The sequence below is a fragment of the Pan paniscus genome, chromosome 2, assembly GCF_029289425.2.
Source record: "Pan paniscus chromosome 2, NHGRI_mPanPan1-v2.0_pri, whole genome shotgun sequence".
Taxonomy (NCBI): domain Eukaryota; kingdom Metazoa; phylum Chordata; class Mammalia; order Primates; family Hominidae; genus Pan; species Pan paniscus.
Genome location: NC_085926.1, coordinates 54,627,217 through 54,653,091, shown reverse-complemented (window position 1 = coordinate 54,653,091; position 25,875 = coordinate 54,627,217). Strand labels below are relative to the sequence as shown.

The window sequence follows — 25,875 nt, the reverse complement described above, 5'->3', positions numbered from 1 at the left end:
GTCACCAACCTCAGCTGTTTTCTTTTCTAGATAGGAATCCCCGAGGAGTGGGCAGAATAGAACAAAATCTATTTTTACATTAGGAATGAGCAAACAATGAACCGAGCTCGACTTTCACGTGGAGATCTTGGGAGGGAGGGAGCATAAAGGCTCTTGTGGGATGCTCTGGGCCGAGAGAAGGGTCTGAGAGGAGCCAGGGCCTGGCGTGCTGGGCTGCAGTAATGGAACATGTTCACTAAGCCCTATAAATCTCCTCCCTTCATATTTTTATGGAAATGATTAAGGTAAGGTAAGTAGGGCAGATAATCTGTTGATGGCCAAAACCATTTGGCATTGGGAGCCTCAGGTTTTATCTGCAGATGTTTGAAGAGAGAATGTAAGGGCCAGCCTACTGAGAATACAGGATTTCCCAAAATCTACAGGAAGAAGGAGCTTCATTTATGAGGTGTAAAGGTGATTTCTCTACCAATAAAGTTAGCTTAGAAAGCAGCCAGGTGCGGTGGCTCACGCCTGTAATCCCAGCACTTTGGGAGGCCGAGGCGGGTGGATCACAAGGTCAGGAGATGGAGACCATCCTGGCTAATATGGTGAAACCCCGTCTCTACTAAAAATACAAAAAATTAGCCGGGCGTGGTGGTGGGCGCCTGTAGTCCCAGCTACTCAGCAGGCTGAGACAGAAGAATGGCCTGAACTTGGGAGGCAGAGCTTGCAGTGAGCCGAGATGGTGCCACTGCACTCCAGCCTGGGCGACAGAGCAAGACTCTGTCTCAAAAATAAAAAAATAAAAAAAATAAAAAAAGAAACCAAAAGGCTCCTCTGTGATGAGGACCCAATGACATGGAAAAAGTATTCAGTACTAGAAGATGCAAGGCTCAAGGTCAGGTTTTGAGTTGGGAATCATTCCCTTTGGGTTGTCAGGATTGAGGTCAAAGGGTAAGTCATTATTTTGTCTGCCTATGCCATTAAATACACAAAGCAGTTGGGGATTTGCAGGGAGGATGCAGACACCATGCTTTGACCTAAATCTGCTTGTTCTGATCTTCTTCCACAAATGTTTACTGAGCACCACCTAGGCATCTAGCACTGTGCCAGGCACTAAGCTCTGGGGGAGAACAAAACAGGAACCGATCTTGTTGTTTACTAAAGAAGACAAACACTGCAGAGATAAATGACAGCAATCATCACCACTGCTTTACGTACTACAAAGATGTTCAAGGTGCAAGGAAATTCTACCACCTGAAAGCCTTTCCTGTCCAAGGTCACTCTCTCTGTCCCCGTGGCAGTTTTCCTGAAAGTTCATCCAGCACCATTCAAAATTCAGGACACGCTTCTTGGCAACACTCCCCAGGTCCCTGGATGCTCTCTGCATTCCCAAGGAAGCTCAACAGGGAAGCCGTAGGCAGACTTATATGATCTCTGTCCACCCCCAGAGATTCAGACGAGGAGGAGGAACTGGGGATCAGGTGAAAGGTATGGGCTTTGGAGTCAAGTTACTTAACCTGCTCTCAACTCAGTTTTCTCACTTACAAAAGGGATATACTATAAATATCTGTATCATAAAAGTGCTGGGAGTATCAATGAAGTGATGCTCATAGGAAATGCAGGAAAGTGCTCAGCAGGCATTCACACCCTCCTGCCAAAGGCTCCCTGAACGCACACTGTGTGCCAGGCACCACTCTGGGCACTTTGGAAAAAACAAACGCAGTGCCCAGCTCACAAAGTGTTCTGCTTCTAGCAGATGACATAACAAAAATTTACTTCCTTGTGTTATTTATCTAATTTTTTACAAGATGAAAGGTGCTATCAGTAAAAGAAAAGCACTGACTAAGATAGCTGGAGATCAGGGGACAGGGGACAACTTTAAATCTAGTAGGACAGAGCTCATTGAAAAAGTAGTACCTAAGCAAAAGACATGAAGGAAGTTAGAGTAAGTCAGTGTGGCAATCTGGGGGCAAAGTGCCCCAGAGAGAGGGAACAGGAAGCACAAAGACCCCAAAGTAGTTGTGTATCTTGCATGCCTGAGAACAGTGGGCTGCGCAGAGGGCATGAAGGGGCAGCAGTTGAGAGGAAGGCAGGGAACAGGCACCCATCACACCAGGCCTTACTGACTCCCACCAAGACACTGGCTTAAACTCTGCACTGAGCGGGGAGTGAGTGGAGGTTTGGGGGGATCTTTGGTACCAGAAGCCTCCAGTTTTCAAAGCGTCTTTCTCCCATCCCATAGGTTTCCTCTTTACTCTGCTGATTGTATCCGTTGCTGTGCAGAAGCTTCTTAGTTTGGTGTAGTCCCATTTATCTATTTTTTGCTTTTGTTGCTTATGCTTCTGGTGTCATCTCCAAGAAATCATTTATAAACCATTCATCTGATACGGGGTTAATTTCCAAAACATAAGAGATTCCTAAAAACAGCAAACAAATAACCTGATTTTAAAAATGGGCAAAGAACCTGAATAGGCATTTCTCCAGAGAAGATATACAAATGGTCAACAGGTAAATGGAAAGCTGCTCAACATTGTTCATCATCAGGGAAATGCAAATCAAAACCACAATGAGATACCATCTGACACCTGTTAGGATGGCTATTACCAAAAAGACAAAATATAACAAGTGTTGATGAGAAAAAGGAAGAACACTTGTGCCCTGTTGGTGAAACATAAGTTGGTACAGCCATTATGAAAACAGTATGGAGATTCCTCAAAACATTAAAAAATAAAACTGCCATATAATCCAGCAATCCCACTTCTTGGTATATGTCCAAAGAAAATAAAATCACTGTCTCAAAGAGGTTATCTGTATACCCATGTTCACTGCAGCACTATTCACAACAGCCCAGATATGGAAACAATGCAATGTCCATTGGCAACTGAATGGATAAAGAAAATGTAGTGTACACATACAATATAATTTCTTTTTTCTTTTTTGAGACAGAGTCTCACTCACTCTGTTGCTCAGGCAGGAAAGCAGTGGTACAATCTCAGCTCATTGCAACTTCCACCTCCCAGTCTCCCGCTTGAGTCTCCTGAGTAGCTGGGATTACAGGCATGTGCCACCATGCCAGGCTAATTTTTGTATTTTTAGTAGAGACGGGGTTTCACCATGTTGGCTAGGCTGGTCTCAAACTCCTGACCTCAAATGATCCACCTGCCTCGGCCTCCCAAAGTGCTGGGATTACAGGTGCGAGCCACTGCACCTGACCTTATATACATACAATGGAATCTTACCCAGCCTTGGAAAGAAGGAAATCCTACCATTTACAACATGGATGGACCTGGAAGACATTATGCAAAGTGAAATAAGTTAGTCACAGGACAAATACTACGGAATTTCTCATCTACCTGGCATCTAAAATAGTCAGAGGTATACAAGTAGATAACAAAATGGTGGCTACTAGGGGCCGGCAGGGAGAGAGATCATGGGAGCTGTTGTTGAATGTGTATAAAGTTACTGTTATACAAGATGAGAAAGTTCCAGTGATCTGCTGTATAACATTGTGCCTATAGTTAACAATATGGTACTATGCACCCAAAAAATTGGTAAGAGATTAGATCTCATGTTAAGTGTTCTAATCACAAAAACAAAACAAAAAAGAAGGGACACAAGGAAATGTGTGGAGGTGATAAATATGTTTATCACCTGGGCTGTGTGTCAGGCCTCTGAGCCCAAGCTAAGCCATCATATTCCCTGTAACCTGCACGTACACATCCAGATCGCGGGTTCCTGCCTTAACTGATGACATTCCACCACAAAAGTGAAAATGGCCTATTCCTGCCTTAACTGAAGACATTGTCTTGTGAAATTCCTTCTCCTGGCTCATCCTGGCTCAAAAGCTCCCCCACTGAGTACCCTGTGACCCCCCACTCCTGCCCGCCAGAGAACAACCCCCCTTTTTCCTTTACCTACCCAAATCCTATAAAACAGCCCCACCCCTATCTCCCTTTGCTGACTCTTTTCGGACTCAGCCCGCCTGCACCCAGGTGAAATAAACAGCCATGTTGCTCACACAAAGCCTGTTTGGTGGTCTCTTCACACGGACGCGCATGAAACTGTGATCATAACATGAGCATATACATACATCTGCATGCACCAACTGTATAATTATGTGCAATTTTTGTGTACCAATTCTAACTGGGGAAGGGGGAAGGGTTACTCTGCTGCTGTGTGGAGAACAGGCCAGGGTGCCTGCCTGCTTCTGGTGAAACAAATCCATCTGAGAATTGGGAAGTCATGCGATTTGATTGCACCTTGTGTGCAGGTAGCAGGGTGTCAGGGAGTGGGGAAGCACAGCTGGCTGCCAGGACTGTGGGCCCCTAATTTTCTGCACACTGGGCACTTTTCCTAGCTGGGAGAGGCTGCCCTGCTGTCTTCTCAGTGCTGCTCAGCTCCCCTCCTTGGCCTATCCCACAAAGGAAATGGCAGGAAAGTGGGCACAGTTTGCCTGATGAGTTCATGGACAGGCAGGATGGTGCTCAACCAGGCTGGCTCTCCTGGGATGCCACTGGGCAGTTTCTGACTGCCAGAGACCAGCAGCCTCTGTTGGAGGGGACCGCCATTCACTGGGGTCCCAGCCAGTTCACAGTCTATGGTCTCTCACAAACAGGCTGCTGGGAGGCTTCCCATCCAACCACTTACTGGGAGAGTTTTGCCAAGGGAGTGAATGAGATAAGAAAATAATGCAAGGTCACTTCGGAGAATTAAGTGCTTTGAAAACCAATCATCAGGCCATACACATTCCCAAATCTACCATGCCAAGTCTGTATCCTCTCTGTGTTCACAGCAGCACAGGCTGCCTAAGGATGCCTACTCAGAGGCACCTGCTGATCCTGGTCCAGGGTCCCATGGACCATAATCTTCTCCATCGCTAATGTTCACTGTGCACTTGCCTCCCCTCAAGTCCTCAGTAGACACTGGGCACTACTAATCTGCCCAAAAACAACCCTGCAAGATGGGGACATGGTTCTTGTCTCCTATTTTCTAAATGAGGGAAACACAGCACAAGGAGAGGAAATCACTTGCCTGAAGTCACTCAGATCAGAAACAGTAAAGCCTAGATACCCACCCAGGTAGTCCGAGCCTTGACTACTACTCTAGAAAATGGACAAATAATATAAAAGTGACACTATTTTTCAAACCTCCTTTTTATATTTCACTAATACAGACAGGCTCTTGTTTCTTGAAACTCATCTCATTTGAATTGATGAACATTAGCTACTATTTATCATTAATTAATGATACCAACTGGTCAAATATTTCTCAGTATATTTTGATAGATGCCAGGAGTTTAGGTAAAATGGATAATGCACATATATTTATTCATGAAATAGGTGATAAAGAAAAACCTGGGTATGTTTTGGAAATGCAGTAGAATACTTTAATCTTCTTCTAAGTCAACCACAACAGCACACAAGATTAATCCATATTAGGGATAAAAGAGCACTTTCTATTTCCCACATCCAAATTCATCCAGTACAACTATGTTTTAACTACAGCAGATGGATTTTAACAATGCGAGTGGTTGAAAATTATGGTAACGATGATAATGATATAGCCATTGTGTACTGTGCCTGCTATGTGCCCAGCACTGAGCTTGGGAGCACATCATTTTGTTTAATTCTTAATAATACTGCCAGGTATGTATAATTAGCCCGATTTTACAGATGGAGAAATTGAGTTGTCAGCATCCAGGCACTACCCTTTTTCCATTAGGCAGCACTGCGCTCCCACCCACACCCCCAAGAGCCCTACTCAATAGTCCAAGAGAAATAAAAACCTAGGAATTAAGAACTTGACATATCAGTAGATTGCAAATAATACAGAATTCATGCAGCAAGCTTCCAGTCATTACGGGGTATTCCAGCCAATAAGCTAACATGTCCAGCACCAAGCACACGTTGGATTGGGCTCTGTGAGGCTGGGCCCCCAGCTTGGGACTGGCGCTGGGGCTCTGCAAACCACGTTTCTGCTTTGTCAGCTATTCCTGGCTAGGGTCTGCCTGGTCTGGCCAATAAGGTCAATAGGAGGATGTTGCATCCATGGAGGGAGAGGGACCTTCCTGTTTGCTTCCCATTGGATTCTCATTCCCAACGCCTTCATCCTAGCAGGGTTTCTTCACTCCAGCAAGGACAGCTCATTCCAGTAGCAGTAAATTAACCTAGTTGGTAGCTCGCCAACACTCACAGAATCAGTCTCATTGCATCTCCTTCAGAGACCCCAGAACTCCCTCCTAAAAAGTCTGATTCGCATCCCCACAGGACCCTCCTGTGAGCTCAGAGACCTTAGCACTTGCCCGCCGGCATGCCCTTGCCAGAGGTCTGGGTCCCAGCCTGATAGAGCTTCTCCCCCAAGCTTCTAAATTTTAGTAACCTCTTTCTTTCCTCTGCCCCTCCTCCCATACGAACTATTGAGGTGGTGGCTGTTGTCTGCAGTTGCTACTTCCAAGAAAACCTAGAGTTCTATTTTGTCCTTTCATCTCATCAATACTTGATTTGCAATTTTTAACATTAAATTATCTCTGTTCAAATAACTGGTAGATGCCTGTCCCTGATTCCTGTCCAATTCACTGGGAATACAACCACACTGAGTGGCACTTCTGGACATGCTCTGGCTTGCAGAAACACTCTTTGCCAAGCCCCGGAGGGCACCCTAACCCCCTCAAAACCCCAAAAATATGATCTATAAGCCACCTATGAACACAGATTCTGGGGTTGCGCCTGCAGAAAATGGAGCCCACGAATCACTTTTGGCAAGACCCCCCATTGCCAACCCCTCGGTGACTCCAATGTGCTACAATTTAAGAGTAGTAGACATGGAGACAGTTGGATATGGATATGAAACTGGAGACTTCCAGTTTCATTGCTGTGGGCTCAGTGGCAAGGGACTTAAATCCTCTGAGCTCTCTCACCTGCAAAATAAGAATGCTACTAGAAGTGCTCCCCACTGGGTGGGGCTAAGCATTACACAGTGAGCTAAGGTAACAGAGTGTTTGACTCTTCCCCAACACCAGCAGAGGAGAGGATTCCCTTAAGAGTGGCTACCTAGATAGCCATTTACTAGAGGATGGTGGGGGTCACCTGGAAAGAATGCACACTGCCCTCCCACCTGCTTTCTGAGGTCCACAGCACCTGGATGGAGCCCAAGGCCCCAGTGCCACACCCAGGAAGAGAAACCAGTTTCCACCCCAGGGGAAGTACCATGCATCTGTCGTGGGCCCCTGACATGAAGTGATTTTTCAATGGCTGGCAGCAGCCGTGCATCAGTGGCTTCGTTCCTAACTTGTCTTGTCATGTTCTTCTTGCTGGAGTCACAAGATGTCTAATACCAGCAGAAGTAATTAAAAATAAACCAGAGACAATGAACCATTTCAACTCTCCCTTCAGCTGCAGGGAGGGCCTGCGTGAGCTCTCACCCCAGTGACTGAAAATGCCTTTTCCTGTCATGCTGTTGACTGACCATGAGAAATGAGTGTTCCTATTTTCCTGAGATAGCTTTAGGATTTATCACCCTTGAAGAAACACAGCAATGACACAAACTCACTCAAAACTTTTGGACCAAATGTGACTTCAGCCAGGGAAGGAGAAAGAAAAAGAGGAAAGGAGGGAAAAAGAGGAGAGAGAAATGTCAGCACCCAAGAGACCCCTGGAATGAAACAGCAGTGAGAAATAGGAGCATCTTGGAGCATTCACAGAAGTGAAAAGGTCTACTACCTACACTCCCCACCCTTTTTAATCAGTTGTGATGAGGAGAGTTAATACCATCGGTACATGCAGCCCAAGTCCATGTCTCCTAGGCCAATTCCCTATACAGTTGCCAGACAGCCCTTCTGAAAACAGTCAGTTCACTCCTCTCCATTCAAAAGCCTCCCATATGTCTGGCACAGTGGCTGATGCCTGTAATCTCAGCACTTTGGGAGACCAAGGCAGGCGGATCACTTGAGGTCAGGAGTTCAAGACCGGCCTGACCAACATGATGAAACCCCATCTCTACTAAAAATACAAAAATTAGCCGGGTGTGGTGGTGTGCGCCTATCATCCGAGCTACTTGGGAGGCTGAGACAGGAGAATCACTTGAATCCAGGAGGCGGAGGTTGCAGTGAGCCATGATTACGCAACTACACTCCAGCCCGGGTGACACAGCGAAACTCGGTCTCAAAAAAAAAAAAAAAAAAAAAAAAAAAAAAAAAAAGCCTCCCATGGCTCCTCACTACCCCCCTGGATCACATCCCAACATCTCACTGTGCCCACTGAAGCCCAGAGAAGTTGGCTGCTGCCTGTGCTGCCAGCCTCCCTATCACCCTGTTCCCATGTCCACTGGGCTCCAGCCACCTGCACTTCCTCCTGCTCCTCATACACATCCACCTTTTCCTACCCAGGGCTTCTGAAGTACTGTTCCCTCTGCCATGAATGCCTTCCCCACCCAGCTCCTCTCCCTCACACATGCTCTCCTCCAAGAGGCTTGTCTTGGCCACCCTGTCTAGGAGAGCTGCCATTACCCATTCTCTGTCTCAGGTTCTTGTTTGTCTTGTTCAGAAGACTTACGATTAAATGATTTGGTCTTTTCATTTGCTGGTTACCTGTGATCTGTTATCTGCTCTACGTGATCTCATTGGAGGTGTCTTAGCCCCCTACTCCTGGGCTCCATTACAATGGACTGCAAGACACAGCGGGCCCTCAATAAATACCTGTTGCATGAATGCATTACCCTAAGACAGCTACCTCCTTCCCTTTTTTTCCGCTGCCAGCCACCCTTGCCACCTTCAACATCCCTTATTAATCCAGTCCTATGGGATGAAGAATACAGACAGCCAGAGTGGAGGTCGTGTGGAGGCTAGGGGGTGGGTGGAGCATTTATTTTGTGAGGCTTCTTTGGGCACAGTATGATCTTAACGCCTTCCCAAGTTGCCTGTGGTCTTGGGCAAATCCCTTCTCTCAACCAGTCAAAGGGAGGCAAAGAAAATGCTTTGTAAAATGATTTGAAAGTCAGAGAAGAGAACAACGCAGTTTAGTGGGGAAGAAAGAACAAAACATCCCTTCCAAATTGCTTAAGATGATTGAAGGGTTGGGTTCTTAAAAGAATAATCCCTGAATAAGCTCAGGAAATCTGGCCCTCAGAATGGCACATGCCCCACAGAACTATCAGGAGAAGAGGGGATTCCTGAGCTTTACAAAACCTCCTCAGAGGTGCCACGGTAAAGCTAAGCCTTTCAGCACCCCGGAGGCCACTGGGGCAAGGCTGGCTTGAGGCTTTATCCTCCAAGTTATAGCACGGGGGAGGCTTGGGGCACAAAATCCCCAAGCCAGCCCCTCCTCGAAGATGCATGTGACACCAGCCCAAAGGACAGTCACTTCCAACAGAGTTCCAAAAGTGCCCTGAGCCAGGTCCCCTAAGCCATTCCATGATCAAGGGCATCCCTTTACCCTCAAACCAAGAGCTGCTTCTGCCCTCCTTGCAGTCCTCACCAGGCTACCAAGGATCCTCCAGCAGCCCTGAGCCTCTCACATGGTCTCAAAGCTACCATCCTTGCTTTTTTTTTTTTTCTCGAGATAACCGAAGATAAAACGCACAGTACACAGCACGGAAATCGCATTCACCTTTGAAGTTCTCCTGTCCTTTTAGAAGAGGAAAATCATTTAATCACATCTAGAGAGCCTCATCCTGAGGCCCCACAATTTGCTGTTCTCCTGCTCTCTGACTGTAGCCCCAGTGGGTTCTAAGATCAACGAGTTCCTGACATTCTGCAGACCCTCCTGTACTTGGGGGCAGGAGGCCAAGGAAAAAGACTTACTGTCCCGATGACAATGTATAGAGTGTGGACAGCTCTTCCTCTGACCTATGGTCATTTTACCTTGTTTTGTTCTCAAGATGTCTGCATCCTGGTTAAGGGTCTAAGCTCAGCATTTGAGTGTTGGAGTGGTCATTTCAGGTCCACCAAATGCTAGTCAGGGAATCCTGAATGTGGCCTCTTCATGCCTCAGTTTCCTCAACTGTGAAAGGGGATAACGATAGTATACTTCTCATGAGGTTTCTGTGAGAATTAGATACACACGGAGCATTTAGAACAGTCTCTGACACTCAGCATTCAGTAGGAATTAGCTATCATTAGTATTGTTTTATAAATTGGGGTATAAGAAATTGGTTTAAAACATTCTCTCACTGAGGGCCAGGCACAGTGGCTCAGGCCTGTAATCCCAGCACTTTGGGAGACTGAGGCAGGTAGAACACTTGAGACCAGGAGTTCGAAACCAGCCTGGCCAACAAAGTGAAACCCCATCTCTATAAAAAATGCAAAAAGTAGGCCTGGCACAGTAGTTCACACCTATAATTGTAGCACTTTGGGAGGCCAAGGCAGGTGGATCACTTGAGGTCAGGAGTTCAAGACCAGCCTGGCTAATATGGTGAAACCTCATCTCTACTAAAAAATATAAAAATTAGCTGGGTGTGGTGGCACACACGTGTAATCCCAGCTACTGGGGAGGCTGAGGCAGAAGAATCACTTGAACCTAGGAGGCGGAGGTTGCAGTGAGTCAAGAACATGCACCACTACACTCCAGCCTGGGCAACACAGCAAGACTCTGTTTAAAAAAAAAAAAAGAAAATTAGCCGGGTGTGGTGGTGCCTGCCTGTAATCCTAGCTACTCGGGAGGCTGAGGCATGAGTAATCACTTGAACCCGGGAGGCGGAGGTTGCAGTTAGCCAAGATCACACCACTGCACTCCAGCCTGGGTGACAAAGCAAGACTCCGTCTCAAACAAACAAACAAAAACAAAAAACAAAAAAACAAGCTACCCTACAATTGTTTGAAATATCACCCTCAAAAAAAAAATTAGCTCATTGAGGAATATTCAGGTTCAGGGAAATGAAGACGAAGTAGAACATTCTAGTAATGCTTCTGTGGCTCAAAACACAACCAGGTGAGGGTCAGTTCATGCAGTGACATCTAACAGGTGTGGATGGCTCACCATCCACCTGCACACCTAGGCAGTATGTCATTATTTTACCCACAGTAGAAGTAGTTAGGATGAGCTCTGTTATTTGACAGTTACAGGCCAAATCCTCACTCCCTAAAGTGTAACACAAGGCAAAATAAGGGTTATTAATTTATGGATAAGTCAACTCTGCCCCCACAGTAACAGACAGTGTTACGGAGTGAATGTGTCTCCCAAAGATTCTTATGTTGAAATCCTAGCCTGCATTGTTATGGTATTAGGAGTTGGGGCCTTTGGGAAGTAATTAGGATTAGATGAGGTCATAAGGGTGGAGCCCTCATGAATGGGATTAGTGTCCTTATAAGACTCGTGAGGGAGCTTGCTTCCTCATTCGACTCAATGCCAGGTGAGGATACCAAGAGAAGGCAGCAGTTTACAACCCAAAAGAGGGGCCTCAAAAAGAACTGTACCATGTTGGCACCCTGATCTGACTTCCAGCCTCCAGGACTGTGAGCAATAAATTCCTGTTGTTTATAAGCCACCCAGTCATTGATATTTTGTCATAGCAGCCCAAGCTGACTGAGATAGGGAGTCTCTGATTTCCCGAGCCTCTGTAGAGGGAGCCTAATTTCTCTCCAGGGTGTTTGTTCCCTGTTACCACAGTGACCTGAAAGCTGTGAAATTCTGTCCTGTGTCCATGTCACCACCAAAACCAGGTTCAAGGGGCAGTCAAGTCTAGCATTTATAAAGACCCCTACATTCCAATGTTCCAGGCCAAGGCTGGGCAGCCTGGCAGCCTACTCTACCTCTAAGCAACCCCATTACCATGTAAGATATCCCAGTCTTGATGGTAGCACTGATGAAGAAGCAAGGAGAGAGGGAAAGAAAAGAGAACTACTCATTACAGAAAAGGAGAAAGGGCTGCTAAACATTTTGGTAAGAGAAGCTCCAGCATGAAAAGGAGTATTCGGCATCAAGTCTCCCAGCCCTCCACCATTTATTATCTGGCTAGTGTAACTGATATAGTTTGGATGTTTGCCCCTACAAATCTCATGTTGGAATCTGACCACCAATGTTGGATGTGGGACCTGGTGGGAGGTGTTTGGGTCATGGGGTTGGATCCTCCATGATTGGCTTGGTGCTGCCCCATGGTAATGACCGAGTTATCATTCTAATAGTTCATGTGAGAGCCGATCATTAAAAACAGCCTGGCCCTACCCCTTTTCTCTCTCTTACCTCCTCCTCTCTCACCATGTGACATACCTGCTCCTCCTTCACCTTCTGCCATTAGTGGAAACAGCATGAGGCCCTCAACAGAACCAGAGCAGGTGCTGGCACCATATTTCTTGTACATCCAGCAGATCCATGTGCCATATACACCTCTTTTCTTTATAAATTACCCAACCGCAGGTGTTCCTTTATGCTAACGCAGAATGGACTAACACAATCATGTATTCAAGCAGAAAAAAGCAGTGGAAAAATAGGGAAAAACCGTCATTACCATCTTCTGTTGAATTCAGCAGAGTCATGAAATTCTGAGGGTATCTCAATGACTTTCAGCAATATGCTGGTTGGTCTAAATTTTTAAAAGGTTCCTTTAGATTAGTGGTGGGAAACCATATTCTTAAAGGGGTTGATAGTAAATTTTTTAGGCTTCACAGGCCATCTGGTCTTTGTCACAACTACTCAATTCTGCCATCAGCCATAGACAATAGTAAACAAATGGGTGTGACTATGTCAAAATAATACCTTACTTGTGGACACTGAAATTTGAATTCTATATAATGTTCTCATGCCATGAAATACTGTTTCTTTGAACATTTAAAAATGTGAAAATCATTCATAACTCATAAGCTGCAAAAGCAGGCAATGGGCCAGATTTGGCACATGGACCACAGTTTGTCAACCTCTCCTTTAAATAACCTGGCTAATCATTTTCTTACCTATCCAGCCATTGCTTCTCTGTCTTGTGCATCAAGGGGGAGGTAATGATAAATAATTCCATGACTTTTCCTTTTTTTTAGTTCACTTGGAAAAGCAACTACATAGATGGTGGGCATAGCCATTTTTCTAATTTCAGTGAATGCAGCGTTATTTCCTGAGCAGGTCCTGGAACGAGTTCCTCTCATATTGGAGTTCATATTTTATTCCAAGTGTGTAAGAGCTGCTGTTAGGTCATAACCAATGGATATTAGGCAAAAGTAAATGGCATCCAATAAATGAATAAATAGCTCCTCATTTCTGCTCTCAGAAATGAAATACTGGCAAGGGACACATTGCATAAGCAATCATGATGCTGCCTTCATAGGCTCACAGTTAAAATCACCAATAATGCATTCCTTCTTCCAACTCACTCTAAAATGCTTTATTAAGCAGTTGCTTGGAGCAAGGCCCTGTTGGATGGTAGGCAGCTTTTACAAATGACACTCACAAATGCCCCCCCAGTCTGTTCCCCAACTTCCTTCTGCTTTCCCTTTCTTGGAACCCAGCTGCTACACTGTAAGGTAATCCAGGCTACTGTACTGAGGACAGTGGACACACAGGGTTGCCTTGGAAGATGAGACACCATGTGGAGAGAAAGCCTATGGAGAGGAGAACTGAGGCAGACAGTCAAGCTCCTAGCTTCACCAGGGACCCCACCTGATACCATGTGAAATAGAACCACCACCTAGTTAACCCATAGAATCACAAGAAATAATAAATTATTGTTATTTTAAGCCACTAGACTTGGGGATGCTTTATAGCATTGCTATGTAAGTAATTTCCCTCCCTTTCTCCCTTTTCCTTGCTTCTTGTGTTAGTTTTCTACTGCTACATAACAAATGATCATAAATGTAGTGGCTTAAAACAGAACAGTTATTATTATCTCACAGTTTTTGTGGGTCAGGAGTTGGGGCACAAACAAGCTGGGTCCTCTGCTCATGATCCTACAAGTCTACAATCGAGGTGCTAACTGGGCTGTGTTTTCATCTGCAGGCTTGACTGGGGAAGAATCTGCCTCCAAGCTCACCTAGATTGTTGGCAGAATTCATTTCTTTTTGCTGTAAGACTGAGGGTCCAGCCTTTTTCTGGCTGTCAGCTGGAAGCCACTCTCACATTCAAGGCTGCCTGTAGTTTCTGGCCATAAAGGCTTCATCACACCATCAGGGAGAGTCTCTCTGCCCTTGTGGAGGGTCCAGTCCCTCTTTCCAGGATTCTCAATTAAATAAGGCCCACCCAGGAGTGTAAATTAGTTCAACCATTGTGGAAGACCGTGTGGTGATTCCTCAAAGAGCTAGAGGCAGAAATACCATTTGAACCAGCAATCCCATTACTGGGTATATGCCCAAAGGAATATAAATCATTCTATTATAAAGATAACATGCATGTGTATGTTCACTGCAGCACTATTTACAATAGCAAAGTCATGGAATTGACCTAAATGCCCATCAGTGATAGACTGGATACAGAAAATGTGGTACATATATCTCACATACCACATATACCACTGTGCAGCCATAAAAAGGAAAAAGATCACGTCCTTTGGAGGGACATGGTTAGAGTTGGAAGCCATTATCCTCAGCAAACTAATGCAGGAACAGAAAACCAAACCACATGTTCCCACTTTGGACACATGGGGGCAAACAACACATACTGGGCACCTTTGTGGGGTGAGAGAGCATCAGGAAGAATAGCCAATGGATGCTGGGCTTAATACCTGGGTAATAGAATGATCTGTGCAGTAAACCACCATGGCACATGTTTACCTATGTAAAAAACCTGCACAACCTGCACATATATCCCAGAACTTAAAAGACTGAGAGAGAGAGAGAGGAAGGAAGGAAGGAAGGGAGGGAGGGAGGGAGGGAGGGAGGGAGGGAGGGAGGGAGGGAGGGAGGGAGGGAGGGAGGGAGGGAGGGAAGGAAGGAGGGAAGGAAGGAGGGAAGGAAGGAGGGAAGGAAGGAAGGAGGGAAGGAAGGAAGGAGGGAAGGAAGGAAGGAAGGAAGGAAGGAAGGAAGGAAGGAAGGAAGGAAGGAAGGAAGGAAAACCTGCCCACCCAGGATATCCCTTCTGATTAACTCAAAAATCAACTGACTTGAAACAAAACCCTTCACCTATATGAGATTCCACTGGTTAAAAGCAAGCTACAGGTCCTGCCCACACAGAAGGTAAAGAGATTATACAGGACATAAACACTAGGGGGAAGGGCTCAGGCAGGTACCCTAGGCCCTCTACACCACACTTCTTGGCAGGATGGGATATAGTGAAAGGTAGTAGGATTGCTCAGAAGTAGAGAACCTGCTCTCTTGGACTCACCAAAGAATGAAGATGAAAGACAGGTCCAGAAACAATTATTGTATTGGACACAAAGCTATACTTCCTTAAGACAGTTCCTAGGGAGTTTTGAGTTTAGGGCTCAGGCAAGGACAAAAGGCCTCTGGCTGGAAATGGCCTCTGGCTGGAGAAGAAGAGGGAAGGCTCCGGGCAAACCTAAGAGAAGGGAACAAATCCCCAGAGGCTGGGGAACAGCAAGTACCTGTTCCCCTAGAGCAGTGGTCAGGAACTCCACACCTGTGGGAGGGAAACCATATGAGTGAAGTGGGCTGAGAGGAAATGAAGAGTGGTGATGAGGGTCATGTCCAAAGGAAGCATGCATTTGCTACCTAATGGGGACAGCTGCTGCTCAGCGCCAGCAGCGGCCTTGTCATATAGGAATGTTGGACCCAAACTGCCAGGTGTAACCTATTATGAGAGAAACTACAACTCTAAAATTTTATAGAATAACGATATGGTTTGGCTCTGTGTCCCCACCCAAATCTCATCTTGAATTGTAATCCCCAGATGTTGAGGGAGCTACCTGGTGGGAGGTGATTGGATCATGGGAGTGGTCTCCCCCATGCAGTTCTCATGATAGTGAATGAGTTCTCATGAGATTTAATGGTTTCATAAGAGGCTCTTTCCCCTTCACTCACTCTCTTACCTGCCGCCATGTAAGATGTGCCTGCTTCCCCTTCTGCCATGATTGTAAGTTTCCTGAGGCCTCCCAGCCATGCACAATTGTGAGTCAATTAAACCTCTTTTCTTTATAAATTACCCACTCTCAGGCAGTTCTTTATAGCAGTGTGAAAATGGACTAATACAAATATCTTGACTTTTAATGTTGATTGGTAATTGACAGTTTTTAAGACAGAATATGAACCAAGAAACACAAACCTGTGCAGTGAATTCAACTGAGGAAATGAGTCCTTGTAAAAGTCAATAGAGGGCAGCAATATGGCAAAGACTGCAGAGTATCTAAACCCTACTCTTTGGGCTATTTCTTGTGGCAGTAGTTCCACAAGTGTGGTTCCCCACCAGCAGCCTCCGCAGCACTCAGGAACTAGTTAGAAATGCAAACTCTCAGCCTTACTCAGATCTACTGCATCAGAAGTTGTAGAGGAACGAGCCCTCGGGTGATCCAGAAGCTCACTCAAGTTTGAGAACTACTGTTTTATGGGAATCACATTCCAGCCTTGAGATCATTTTTTTCTGTCCTGAACCCATTTCCCATTTCTACAATCTTGAAGATTGTCAATTACAACATGGCACAACTCTCTACTGAATAGCTAACATTCAAAATAATGGAGAAAGATGACTGCTCAGACATTGCTCATCATCTCACTTTAACACAATGCTGAATCGTATTGGGTTTTTATGCGAGTTGATTACCTGCACCTTCACATGGAAGTTCATAAAGAAGAGAATGTATATGTATAAAAATGTCGTGGAACTCCCCAGAATAGGGCAGAGGGGAAGAAAGACTGCTGTTAACTTGTAATCATAAAAGAAGACCCTTTTGCTACAGAAAGAAAATCCACTTCTGCTTGATAATACTTGATAAGTAGATGAAACTGCTTTAAGTAATGTCGAAATTTCCAGAATTCTGGTTTCAATTAATCCAAGAACGCATCTGGCCTAAAATGAATACTATTCATTTGGAAAGATACACTGAAATTTGTGTTTTGTCTGGAGAATTAGGACTTTGCAGCCCTCATCCTATGCCTCTACAAGTAAGGACGGGGCATTTAAATACCAATATTCTTGGGTAAATGCTATTCATTGAATGTCACCAAGTGGGAAAGATTCATGTGATACAACATGTGAGACTCACATGAAAAAACACTTGCTGTTCATAGAGCTGCTTATTAAAACTCCCCTTCACGTTCTTCTGCTTTTATAAATGGCTCTAAATAATGCAAAATATCCTTCACCATGATTTGAGATGTCATGACATCTGTGAACATTCTATTTGGCTGCAAAATGTCCATGGTCCTACTCATGTTTACTTATACTGGAGCCTCCCTCTTAGCACCCTCAGTCACTCAGCCACCTGGCAGGGCTGTGCATTAGGCCCTGCCAGACGCTCAGCACTGGGCCGTGTGCTACAGAGGTGCAACTGTGTCAAGTAGTCTCCTCCTTTCACATCATGTATGTTTATTATGAACTAATTCTGGCCTCTACCTGTCTCTGGAAGTTACCACATGAACTACTGCTGACATCTAATATAACCCTAAGAGTGAACCTCCATCTACTTCAAGGGTTGGACTGAACTCAGTGTTTATGGTTGATCAAATTTATTCCTGGATATCCTCTGGGCAGGAGACATCTCAGAATCCCACATAGTCAGCTCAGCACCGCCAGCTTTTTCTCCAGCTTCAGAGGTGATGGCTCTTTTCAAGACTGGATAGCAGGGGAAGGAGTTGGCACCCATTTGGGGACCATGTTGCACAAAATGTACGTAGTCTTAATGACCAGGCTCACACTTGGTGAGGTGAGATGGCAGTGATAGGTGTGGACCAACAGTGACAAAGGGAATATAGAAAGACACCTCCCATCTCATGTTCGGAGTATGTGCTCCCTAGATAGAGTTGAGGACACAGCTGTCATTTGTCTCCTGTTTCTTTTTACCAGTGTGTTTAATTCCCAGAAATTAAGTATGCAAAACAGATAAAGCAGTACGGACTTGGCCTGGACTGACTCGTGTACCTATAGAGACAGTCAGGATAACACTACTGGCACATGCAGTAGAAAAACACCTTTGTGATACCCCCAGAAGAGCACCCACTTTGCTATCTTTTCCCTGCTAAAATTCCACCATTTAGGTGAGACAGTGACCACCAACTGTCAGTCTACTGGCTGGTGCCCACTGAGAAACTTGTTAAAAACATGGATTACTGAACCACATCCCCAGAGATTTTGCTGCTGGAGGGGTGGGGTAGGATACAGGTATACATAATTTTAAAGATCTCCCCAGGGAACTCAGGCAAGATAACAGCTTGAGAAACCTCTGAGTTCAGGCACTCAGAATACACCAAAAATATTAGTATCAGTCAATTAATAACCTCACAATGGCCTCAAAAGGTTAATAACTGTCAACGTGGAAAGCAAAGACAGGATCAGAATAGAGAACAGACAAGTTCTGACAATGGTGAAGAACAGCAGTGGGAGATAGAAGTTTCTGGGTGGTAATGGGGGCCGTGGGAGGAACTATACAAACACAATATGTAAAGGAGAGGCCTGCAGGGCTACCATGACTGATTTCACCATTCTATAGATGCTGGGCCCAACATGCAGCTCTGCCTCAAGGGAAAATAAAAATAAAGAAAAGCACAGCCCAATATGGATGAAGCCCACTTCACAATGAATCTTTTCACAGAATACGTCCACTATGTCTTTACAAGTTTCTTCTCTCCTCCAAAAGTTTCATTTTTGAAAACAAGAAAAGCCGGTCTTCAGTTTTGGTCAACCAAAAAACACAAGGCTGAGAAACCATAGATCATTATGAGATTAAGTCTACATGAGGCACTTACTCATGGACAAGCTGGAGATTACAGTAAAGATTCTCAATGGAGTCCACTGCACAGACGGGATCAGCATCAACTTACCTTTCGATCTGGCCAATTGTATTTCGCAAAGATTGTATCATAGGTGTCCACCGCCCCATCAGTTATGAGCATGATGGCCTGACTGCAGATACTTCCTTGTCCCGTGTGGTTGAACTAGGGAAAGAAATAAGTTCAAAATAGTATACACATCAGAGAATTCTGTGTATCAGTGAAAAATCAGAGACATGAGACCTGGGACTAAGGAAGCCTTTTAAAATGACAGCACACTGTCCACCACCAAAACAACCTACACAAAAAGTCTTTCCACACAGATCACCACATTTGCTCTGACAAATTGGATCTTTAAGCCAAAAATAAAATTCTAAGCCCTCCAACCAACTGAAACAGACCTTACTGTTGGCCAAGGGAATCCCAGAGAAATCTGAAAAAGTACTTCAGGCCATGCCAGGAAGTGGGGGAAGGGTCAGACATACCTGGTTATACCCCCTCCCTTTGGAGTTTTGGGAGAACTGATCAGCACTAATGTTAAAACCACAATCATAAGACTGACAAAACAGACTCTTTGTAGCAATAATATACAAAATTCCAACCTGACTCTGGCATAGCACTGAAAGGCAGATAGTAGGCCCTGAAGGAAATCAAGGTATTTTACTCCAAAATATATTTATTTATTTGGAAATGGTCATATAAAGTCTTCTCCTGTGGGGGATATTTGCATTCGCTAGAGAATTTCCTTCCCTTTCTAGGTCTTTTCCTAATCCAGGAGAGATTCAACTAAGACTTTGACATCTTTTAAGGTCTGAAAAGAGATATTTGCCATCTATTCTCTCTGAAGCCTGCCACTTAGAGGCTTCATCTACATAACAAAACCCTGGCTTCCACACCCCTCTTAACTCAAGGATTTCTTTCTGCTGACTTCAACTCTTCATGCAAAGCTTAATTCTTTCAACCAATTGCCAGTCAGAAATCTTTGAATCCACCTATGACCTGTAAGTGCGCCCTATCCCTTTGAAATGTCTTGCCTTTCCAGGCTGAACCAATGTATACCTTACTTGTATCATGTCTTTGCCTGTAACTTCAGTCTCCCTTAAATGTATAAAACCAAGCTGTAACATGACCACAACTTAGGCATATGCTCTCAGGACCCCTTGAGGCTGCACCCCAGGACACAGCCATTCATATTTGGCTCAGAATAAATATCTTTAAATACTTCATCGAGCTTGGCTTTTTTTTTTTTTTCCAATAGATCCAAATACAGATCACAGGGGGATTTCAAAAAATACACATGAGGTGGGAAGGAAGAGTCTAGGATTGCACAACCTCTCTTACCTTCAGGTATGGACTGTGTTTTAGAAAATAAGCCCAAAGGAGTTGGCACAGAAATGTTTTAGGGACACATTATACAAACAATGGGCTACCTGAGAGACAATATCTCTTTCAAAAGCTAAATGAGGCTAGTTCGGGTGGATCTGATGAGTACAGAATGCAGCATATAATAAAATCAAGGAGGTTTTAGGCATATAGAGAGAAAGTCAGTAACATGACAATTCACTTGAGAAGCCCAAGGATTTTCTTAATAAGGGTTCATTTCAAATTTATATTGTTGGTATGTAAACTTACATATTAGTTTATACGTTAGCATGTATGGCATGCTGAAGTTCTAAGATTGCACTCACTGGTATGTAAAACCCTAGAGTTCTTCAACTTTCAGCTTTATGTAAGATTTTAGCAGCTCTCAGCCTTTGTGAGTGGTAGGCAGCTAGAGTGACTGAATATGGTTGCCAGAGCAGAATGTCCTTCCCTGGAATCGGGGTGAAAAATTCCCTTAATTAATGCTATTAATGATGCAATTGAAAGTAATACCATGTCCTTTAAAATCCCTACAATTACATGTCAATGCTGCGAGATGGGAAACACATAAAAAATCTTCAACCTTCAGTAAGTAAAAACCTTCTCTATTAAAATCTGCAAAGTGTATTCATTTGTTCTAAAATTATTTGCTAAGTGCCCACACAGCACTAGGAATGAAACATACAAAAATCTCTTCCCTCACGTAGCTTCGTATTCTCTTGGGGAATGTCAGGACTCTGAGCCCAAGCCAAGCCATCGCATCCCCTGTGACCTGCATGTATACGCCCAGATGGCCTGAAGTAACTAAAGAATCACAAAAGAAGTGAATATGCCCTGCCCCACCTTAACTGATGACATTCCACCACAAAAGAAGTGTAAATGGCCAGTCCTTGCCTTAACTGATGACATTACCTTGTGAAAGTCCTTTTCCTGGCTCATCCTGGCTCAAAAAGCACCCCCACTGAGCACCTTGCGACCCCCGCTCCTACCCGCCAGAGAACAAACCCCCTTTGACTGTAATTTTCCTTTACCTACCCAAATCCTATAAAACGGCCCCACCCTTATCTCCCTTCTCTGACTCTCTTTTCGGACTCAGCCCGCCTGCACCCAGGTGAAATAAACAGCCTTGTTGCTCACACAAAGCCCGTTTGGTGGTCTCTTCACATGGACGCGCATGAAATTTGGTGCCGTGACTCGGATCGGGGGATCTCCCTTGGGAGATCAATCCCCTGTCCTTCTGCTCTTTGCTCCGTGAGAAAGATCCACCTACGACCTCAGGTCCTCAGACCAACCAGCCCAAGAAACATCTCACCAATTTCAAATCTGGTAAGCGGCCTCTTTTTACTCTCTTCTCCAACCTCCCTCACTATCCCTCAACCTCTTTCTCCTTTCAATCTTGGCGCCACACTTCAATCTCTCCCTTCTCTTAATTTCAATTCATTTTCTGGTAGAGACAAAAGAGACATGTTTTATCCGTGAACCCAAAACTCCGGCGCCGGTCACGGACTGGGAAGGCAGTCTTCCCTTGGTGTTTAATCATTGCAGGGACGCCTCTCTGATTTCACGTTTCAGACCACGCAGGGACGCCTGCCTTGGTCCTTCACCCTTAGCGGCAAGTCCCGCTTTCCTGGGGCAGGGGCAAGTACCCCTCAACCCCTTCCCCTTCACCCTTAGCGGCAAGTCCCGCTTTTCTGGGGCAGGGGCAAGTACCCCTCAATCCCTTCTCCTTCACCCTTAGCAGCAAGTCCCGCTTTCCTAGGGGGCAAGAACCCCCCAATCGCTTTTCACGCCCCAACCTCTTATCTCTGTGCCCCAATCCCTTATTTCCACACCCCAATCTCTTATCTCTGCGCCCCAATCCCTTATTTCCGTGCCCCAACCCTTTCTCTGCTTTTCTGGAGGGGAAGAAACCCCCACCCCTTCTCGGTGTCTCTACTCTTTTCTCTGGGCTTGCCTCCTTCACTATGGGCAAGCTTCCACCTTCCATTCCTTTCTTCTCCCTTAGCATGTATTCTTAAGAACTTAAAATCTCTTCAATTCTCACCTGACCTAAAATCTAAGCGTCTTATTTTCTTCTGCAATGCCACTTGACCCCAATACAAACTCAACAGTAGTTCCAAATAGCCAGAAAACGGCACTTTCAATTTTTCCACCCTACAAGATCTAAATAATTCTTGTCGTAAAATGGGCAAATGGTCTGAGGTGCCTGACATCCAGGCATTCTGTTACACATCAGTCCCTTCCTAGTCTCTGTGCCCAGTGCAACTCGTCCCAAATCTTCCTTCTTTCCCTCCCGCCTGTCCCCTCAGTACCAACCCCAAGAGTCGCTGAGTCTTTCTAATCTTCCTTTTCTACAGACCCATCTGACCTCTCCCCTCCTTGACAGGCCGAGCTAGGCCCCAATTCTTCCTCAGCCTCCACTCCTCCACCCTATAATCTTTTTATCACCTCCCCTCCTCACACCTGCTCCTGCTTACAGTTTCATTCCGTGACTAGCCCTCCCCGACCTGCCCAGCAATTTATTCTTAAAAAGGCGGCTGGAGCTAAAGGCATAGTCAAGGTTAATGCTCCTTTTTCTTTATCCCAAATCAGATAGTGTTTAGGCTGTTTTTCATCAAATATAAAAATCTAGCCCAGTTCATGGCTCGTTTGGCAGCAACCCTAAGACACTTTACAGCCCTAGCCCCTAAAAGGTCAAAAGGCCATCTTATTCTCAATATACATTTTATTACCCAATCTGCTCCCAACATTAAATAAAACTCCAAAAACTGGAATCTGGCCCTCAAACCCCACAACAAGACTTAATTAACCTCACCTTCAAGGTGTGTAATAACAGAAAAAAGTTGCAATTCCTTGCCTCCACTGTGAGACAAACCCCAGCCACATCTCCAGCACACAAGAACTTCCAAACGCCTGAACTGTAGCAGCCAGACGTTTCTCCAGAACCTCCTCCCCCAGGAACTTGCTACACATGCCGGAAATCTGGCCACTGGGCCAAGGAACGCCCGCAGCCCGGGATTCCTCCTAAGCCGCGTCCCATCTGTGTGGGACCCCACTGAAAATCGGACTGTTCAACTCACCTGGCAGCCACTCCCAGAGCTCCTGGAACTCTGGCCCAAGGTTCTCTGACTGACTCCTTCTTGGCTTACTGGCTGAAGACTGACGCTGCCTGATCGCCTCAGAAGCCCCGTAGACCATCATGGACGCCGAGCTTTAGGTAACTCACAGTGGAAGGTAAGTCCGTCCCCTTCTTAATCAATACGGAGGCTACCCACTTCACATTACCTTCTTTTCAAGGGCCTGTTTCCCTTGCCTCCATAACTGTTGTGGGTATTGACGGCCAGGCTTCTAAACCTCTTAAAACTCCCCAACTGTGGTGCCAACTTAGACAATACTCTTTAAAGCACTCCTTTTTAGTTATCCCCACCTGCCCAGTTCCCTTATTAGGCTGAGACACTTTAACTAAATTATCTGCTTCCCTGACTATTCCTGGACTACAGCTATATCTCATTGCCGCCCTTCTTCCCAATCCAAAGCCTCCTTTGCGTCCTCCTCTTGTATCCCCCCACCTTAACCCACAAGTATAAGATACCTCTACTCCCTCCTTGGTGACCGATCATGCACCCCTTACCATCTCATTAAAACCTAATCACCCTTACCCTACTCAACGCCAATATCCCATCCCGCAGCACACTTTAAAAAGATTAAAGCCTGTTATCACTCGTCTGCTACAGCATGGCCTTTTAAAGCCTATAAACTCCCCTTACAATTCCCCCATTTTACCTGTCCTAAAACCAGACAAGCCTTACAAGTTAGTTCAGGATCTGTGCCTTATCAACCAAATTGTTTTGCCTATCCACCCCATGGTGCCAAACCCGTATACTCTCCTATCCTCAATACCTCCCTCTACTACCCATTAGTCTGTTCTAGAACTCAAACATGCTTTCTTTACTATTCCTTTGCACCCTTCATCTCAGCCTCTCTTTGCTTTCACTTAGACTCACCCTGACACTGATTAGGCTCAGCAAATTACCTGGGCTGTACTGCCACAAGGCTTCACAGACAGCCCCCATTACTTCAGTCAAGCCCAAATTTCATCCTCATCTGTTACCTATCTCGGCATAATTCACACGTGCTTTCCCTGCTTTCCCTGCTGATCGTGTCTGATTAATCTCCCAAACCTCAATCCCTTACAAAACAACAACTCCTTTCCTTCCTAGGCATGGTTATAGAGCAGTCAGAATTCTTACACAAGAGCCAGGACCACACCCTGTAGGCTTTCCGTCCAAACAACTTGACCTTACTGTTTTAGCCTAGCCCTCATGTCTGCGTGCAGAGGCTGCCGCTGCTTTAATACTTTTAGAGGCCCTAAAAATCACAAACTATGCTCAACTCACTCTCTACATTTCTCATAACTTCCAAAATCTATTTTCTTCCTCATACCTGACGCATATGCTTTCTGCTCCCCGGCTCCTTCAGCTGTACTCACTCTTTGTTAAGTCCCACAATTACCATCGTTCCTGGCCCGGACTTCAATCTGGCCTCCCACATTATTCTTGATACCACACCTGACCCCCACGACTGTGTCTCTCTGATCCACCTGATATTCACCCCATTTTCCCATATTTCCTTCTTTCCTGTTCCTCACCCTGATCACGCTTGATTTATTGATGGTAGTTTCACCAGGCCTAATCGCCACATACCAGCAAAGGCAGGCTATGCTATAGTACAAGCCACTAGCCTGCCTCTTAGAACCTCTCATTTCCTTTCCATCGTGGAAATCTATCCTCAAGGAAATAACTTCTCAGTGTTCCATCTGCTATTCTACTACTCCTCAGGGATTATTCAGGCCCCCTCCCTTCCCTACACATCAAGCTCGAGGATTTGCCCCCACCCAGGACTGGCAAATTAGCTTTACTTAACATGCCCGAGTCAGGAAACTAAAATACCTCTTAGTCTAAATAGACACTTTCACTGAATAAGTAAAGTCCTTTCCTACAGGGTCTGAGAAGGCCACCACAGTCATTTCTTCCATTCTGTCAGACATAATTCCTCATTTTAGCCTTCCCACCTCAATACAGTCTGATAACAGATGAGCCTTTATTAGTCAAATCAGCCAAGCAGTTTTTCAGGCTCTTAGTATTCAGTGAAACCTTTATATCCCTTACAGTCCTCCATCTTCAAGAAAGGTAGAATGGACTGAAGGTCTTTTAAAAACACACCTCACCAAGCTCAGCCACCAAAAAGGACTGGACAATACTTTTATCACTTTCCCTTCTCAGAATTCAGGCCTGTCCTCGGAATGCTACAAGGTACAGCCCATTTAAGCTCCTGTATAGATGCTCCTTTTTATTAGGCCTCAGTCTCATTCCAGACACCGGACCAACTTAGACTGTGCCCCCAAAAAAACTTGTCATCCCTACTATTTTCTGTCTAGTCATACTCCTATTTTCCATTCTCAACTACTCATACATGCCCTGCTCTTGTTTACACTGCCGGTTTACACTGTTTCTCCAAGCCATCACAGCTGATATCTCCTGGTGCTATCCCCAAACTGCCACTCTTAACTCTTGAAGTAAATAAATAATCTTTGCTGGCAGGACTATGCTGAATCTCCTTAGGCACTCTCTAATCAGATGCCCTAGGTCCTCCCAATTCTTAGACCTTTTATACCTGTTTTTCTCCTTATTCCATTTAGTTTTTCAGTTCATACAAAACCGTATCCAGGCCATCACCAATCA

General features: G+C 45.2%; 1 protein-coding gene across 3 annotated transcripts in view; it reads right to left on the bottom strand.

The window, feature by feature from the left end:
* CACNA2D3 (calcium voltage-gated channel auxiliary subunit alpha2delta 3) overlaps positions 1 to 25,875 on the bottom strand; it is a 951,279-nt gene that overhangs the window by 413,463 nt on the left and 511,941 nt on the right. For all 3 annotated transcript variants that reach the window (XR_004670571.3, XM_003818723.8, XM_034956678.3), the window contains exon 11: positions 18,824 to 18,937. Coding sequence is in view for 2 of the 3 variants with exons in the window: in XM_003818723.8 (XP_003818771.6) it covers positions 18,824 to 18,937 (114 nt within the window). In the remaining variant the exon portion in view is untranslated. The remainder of the gene's footprint in view (positions 1 to 18,823; positions 18,938 to 25,875) is intronic.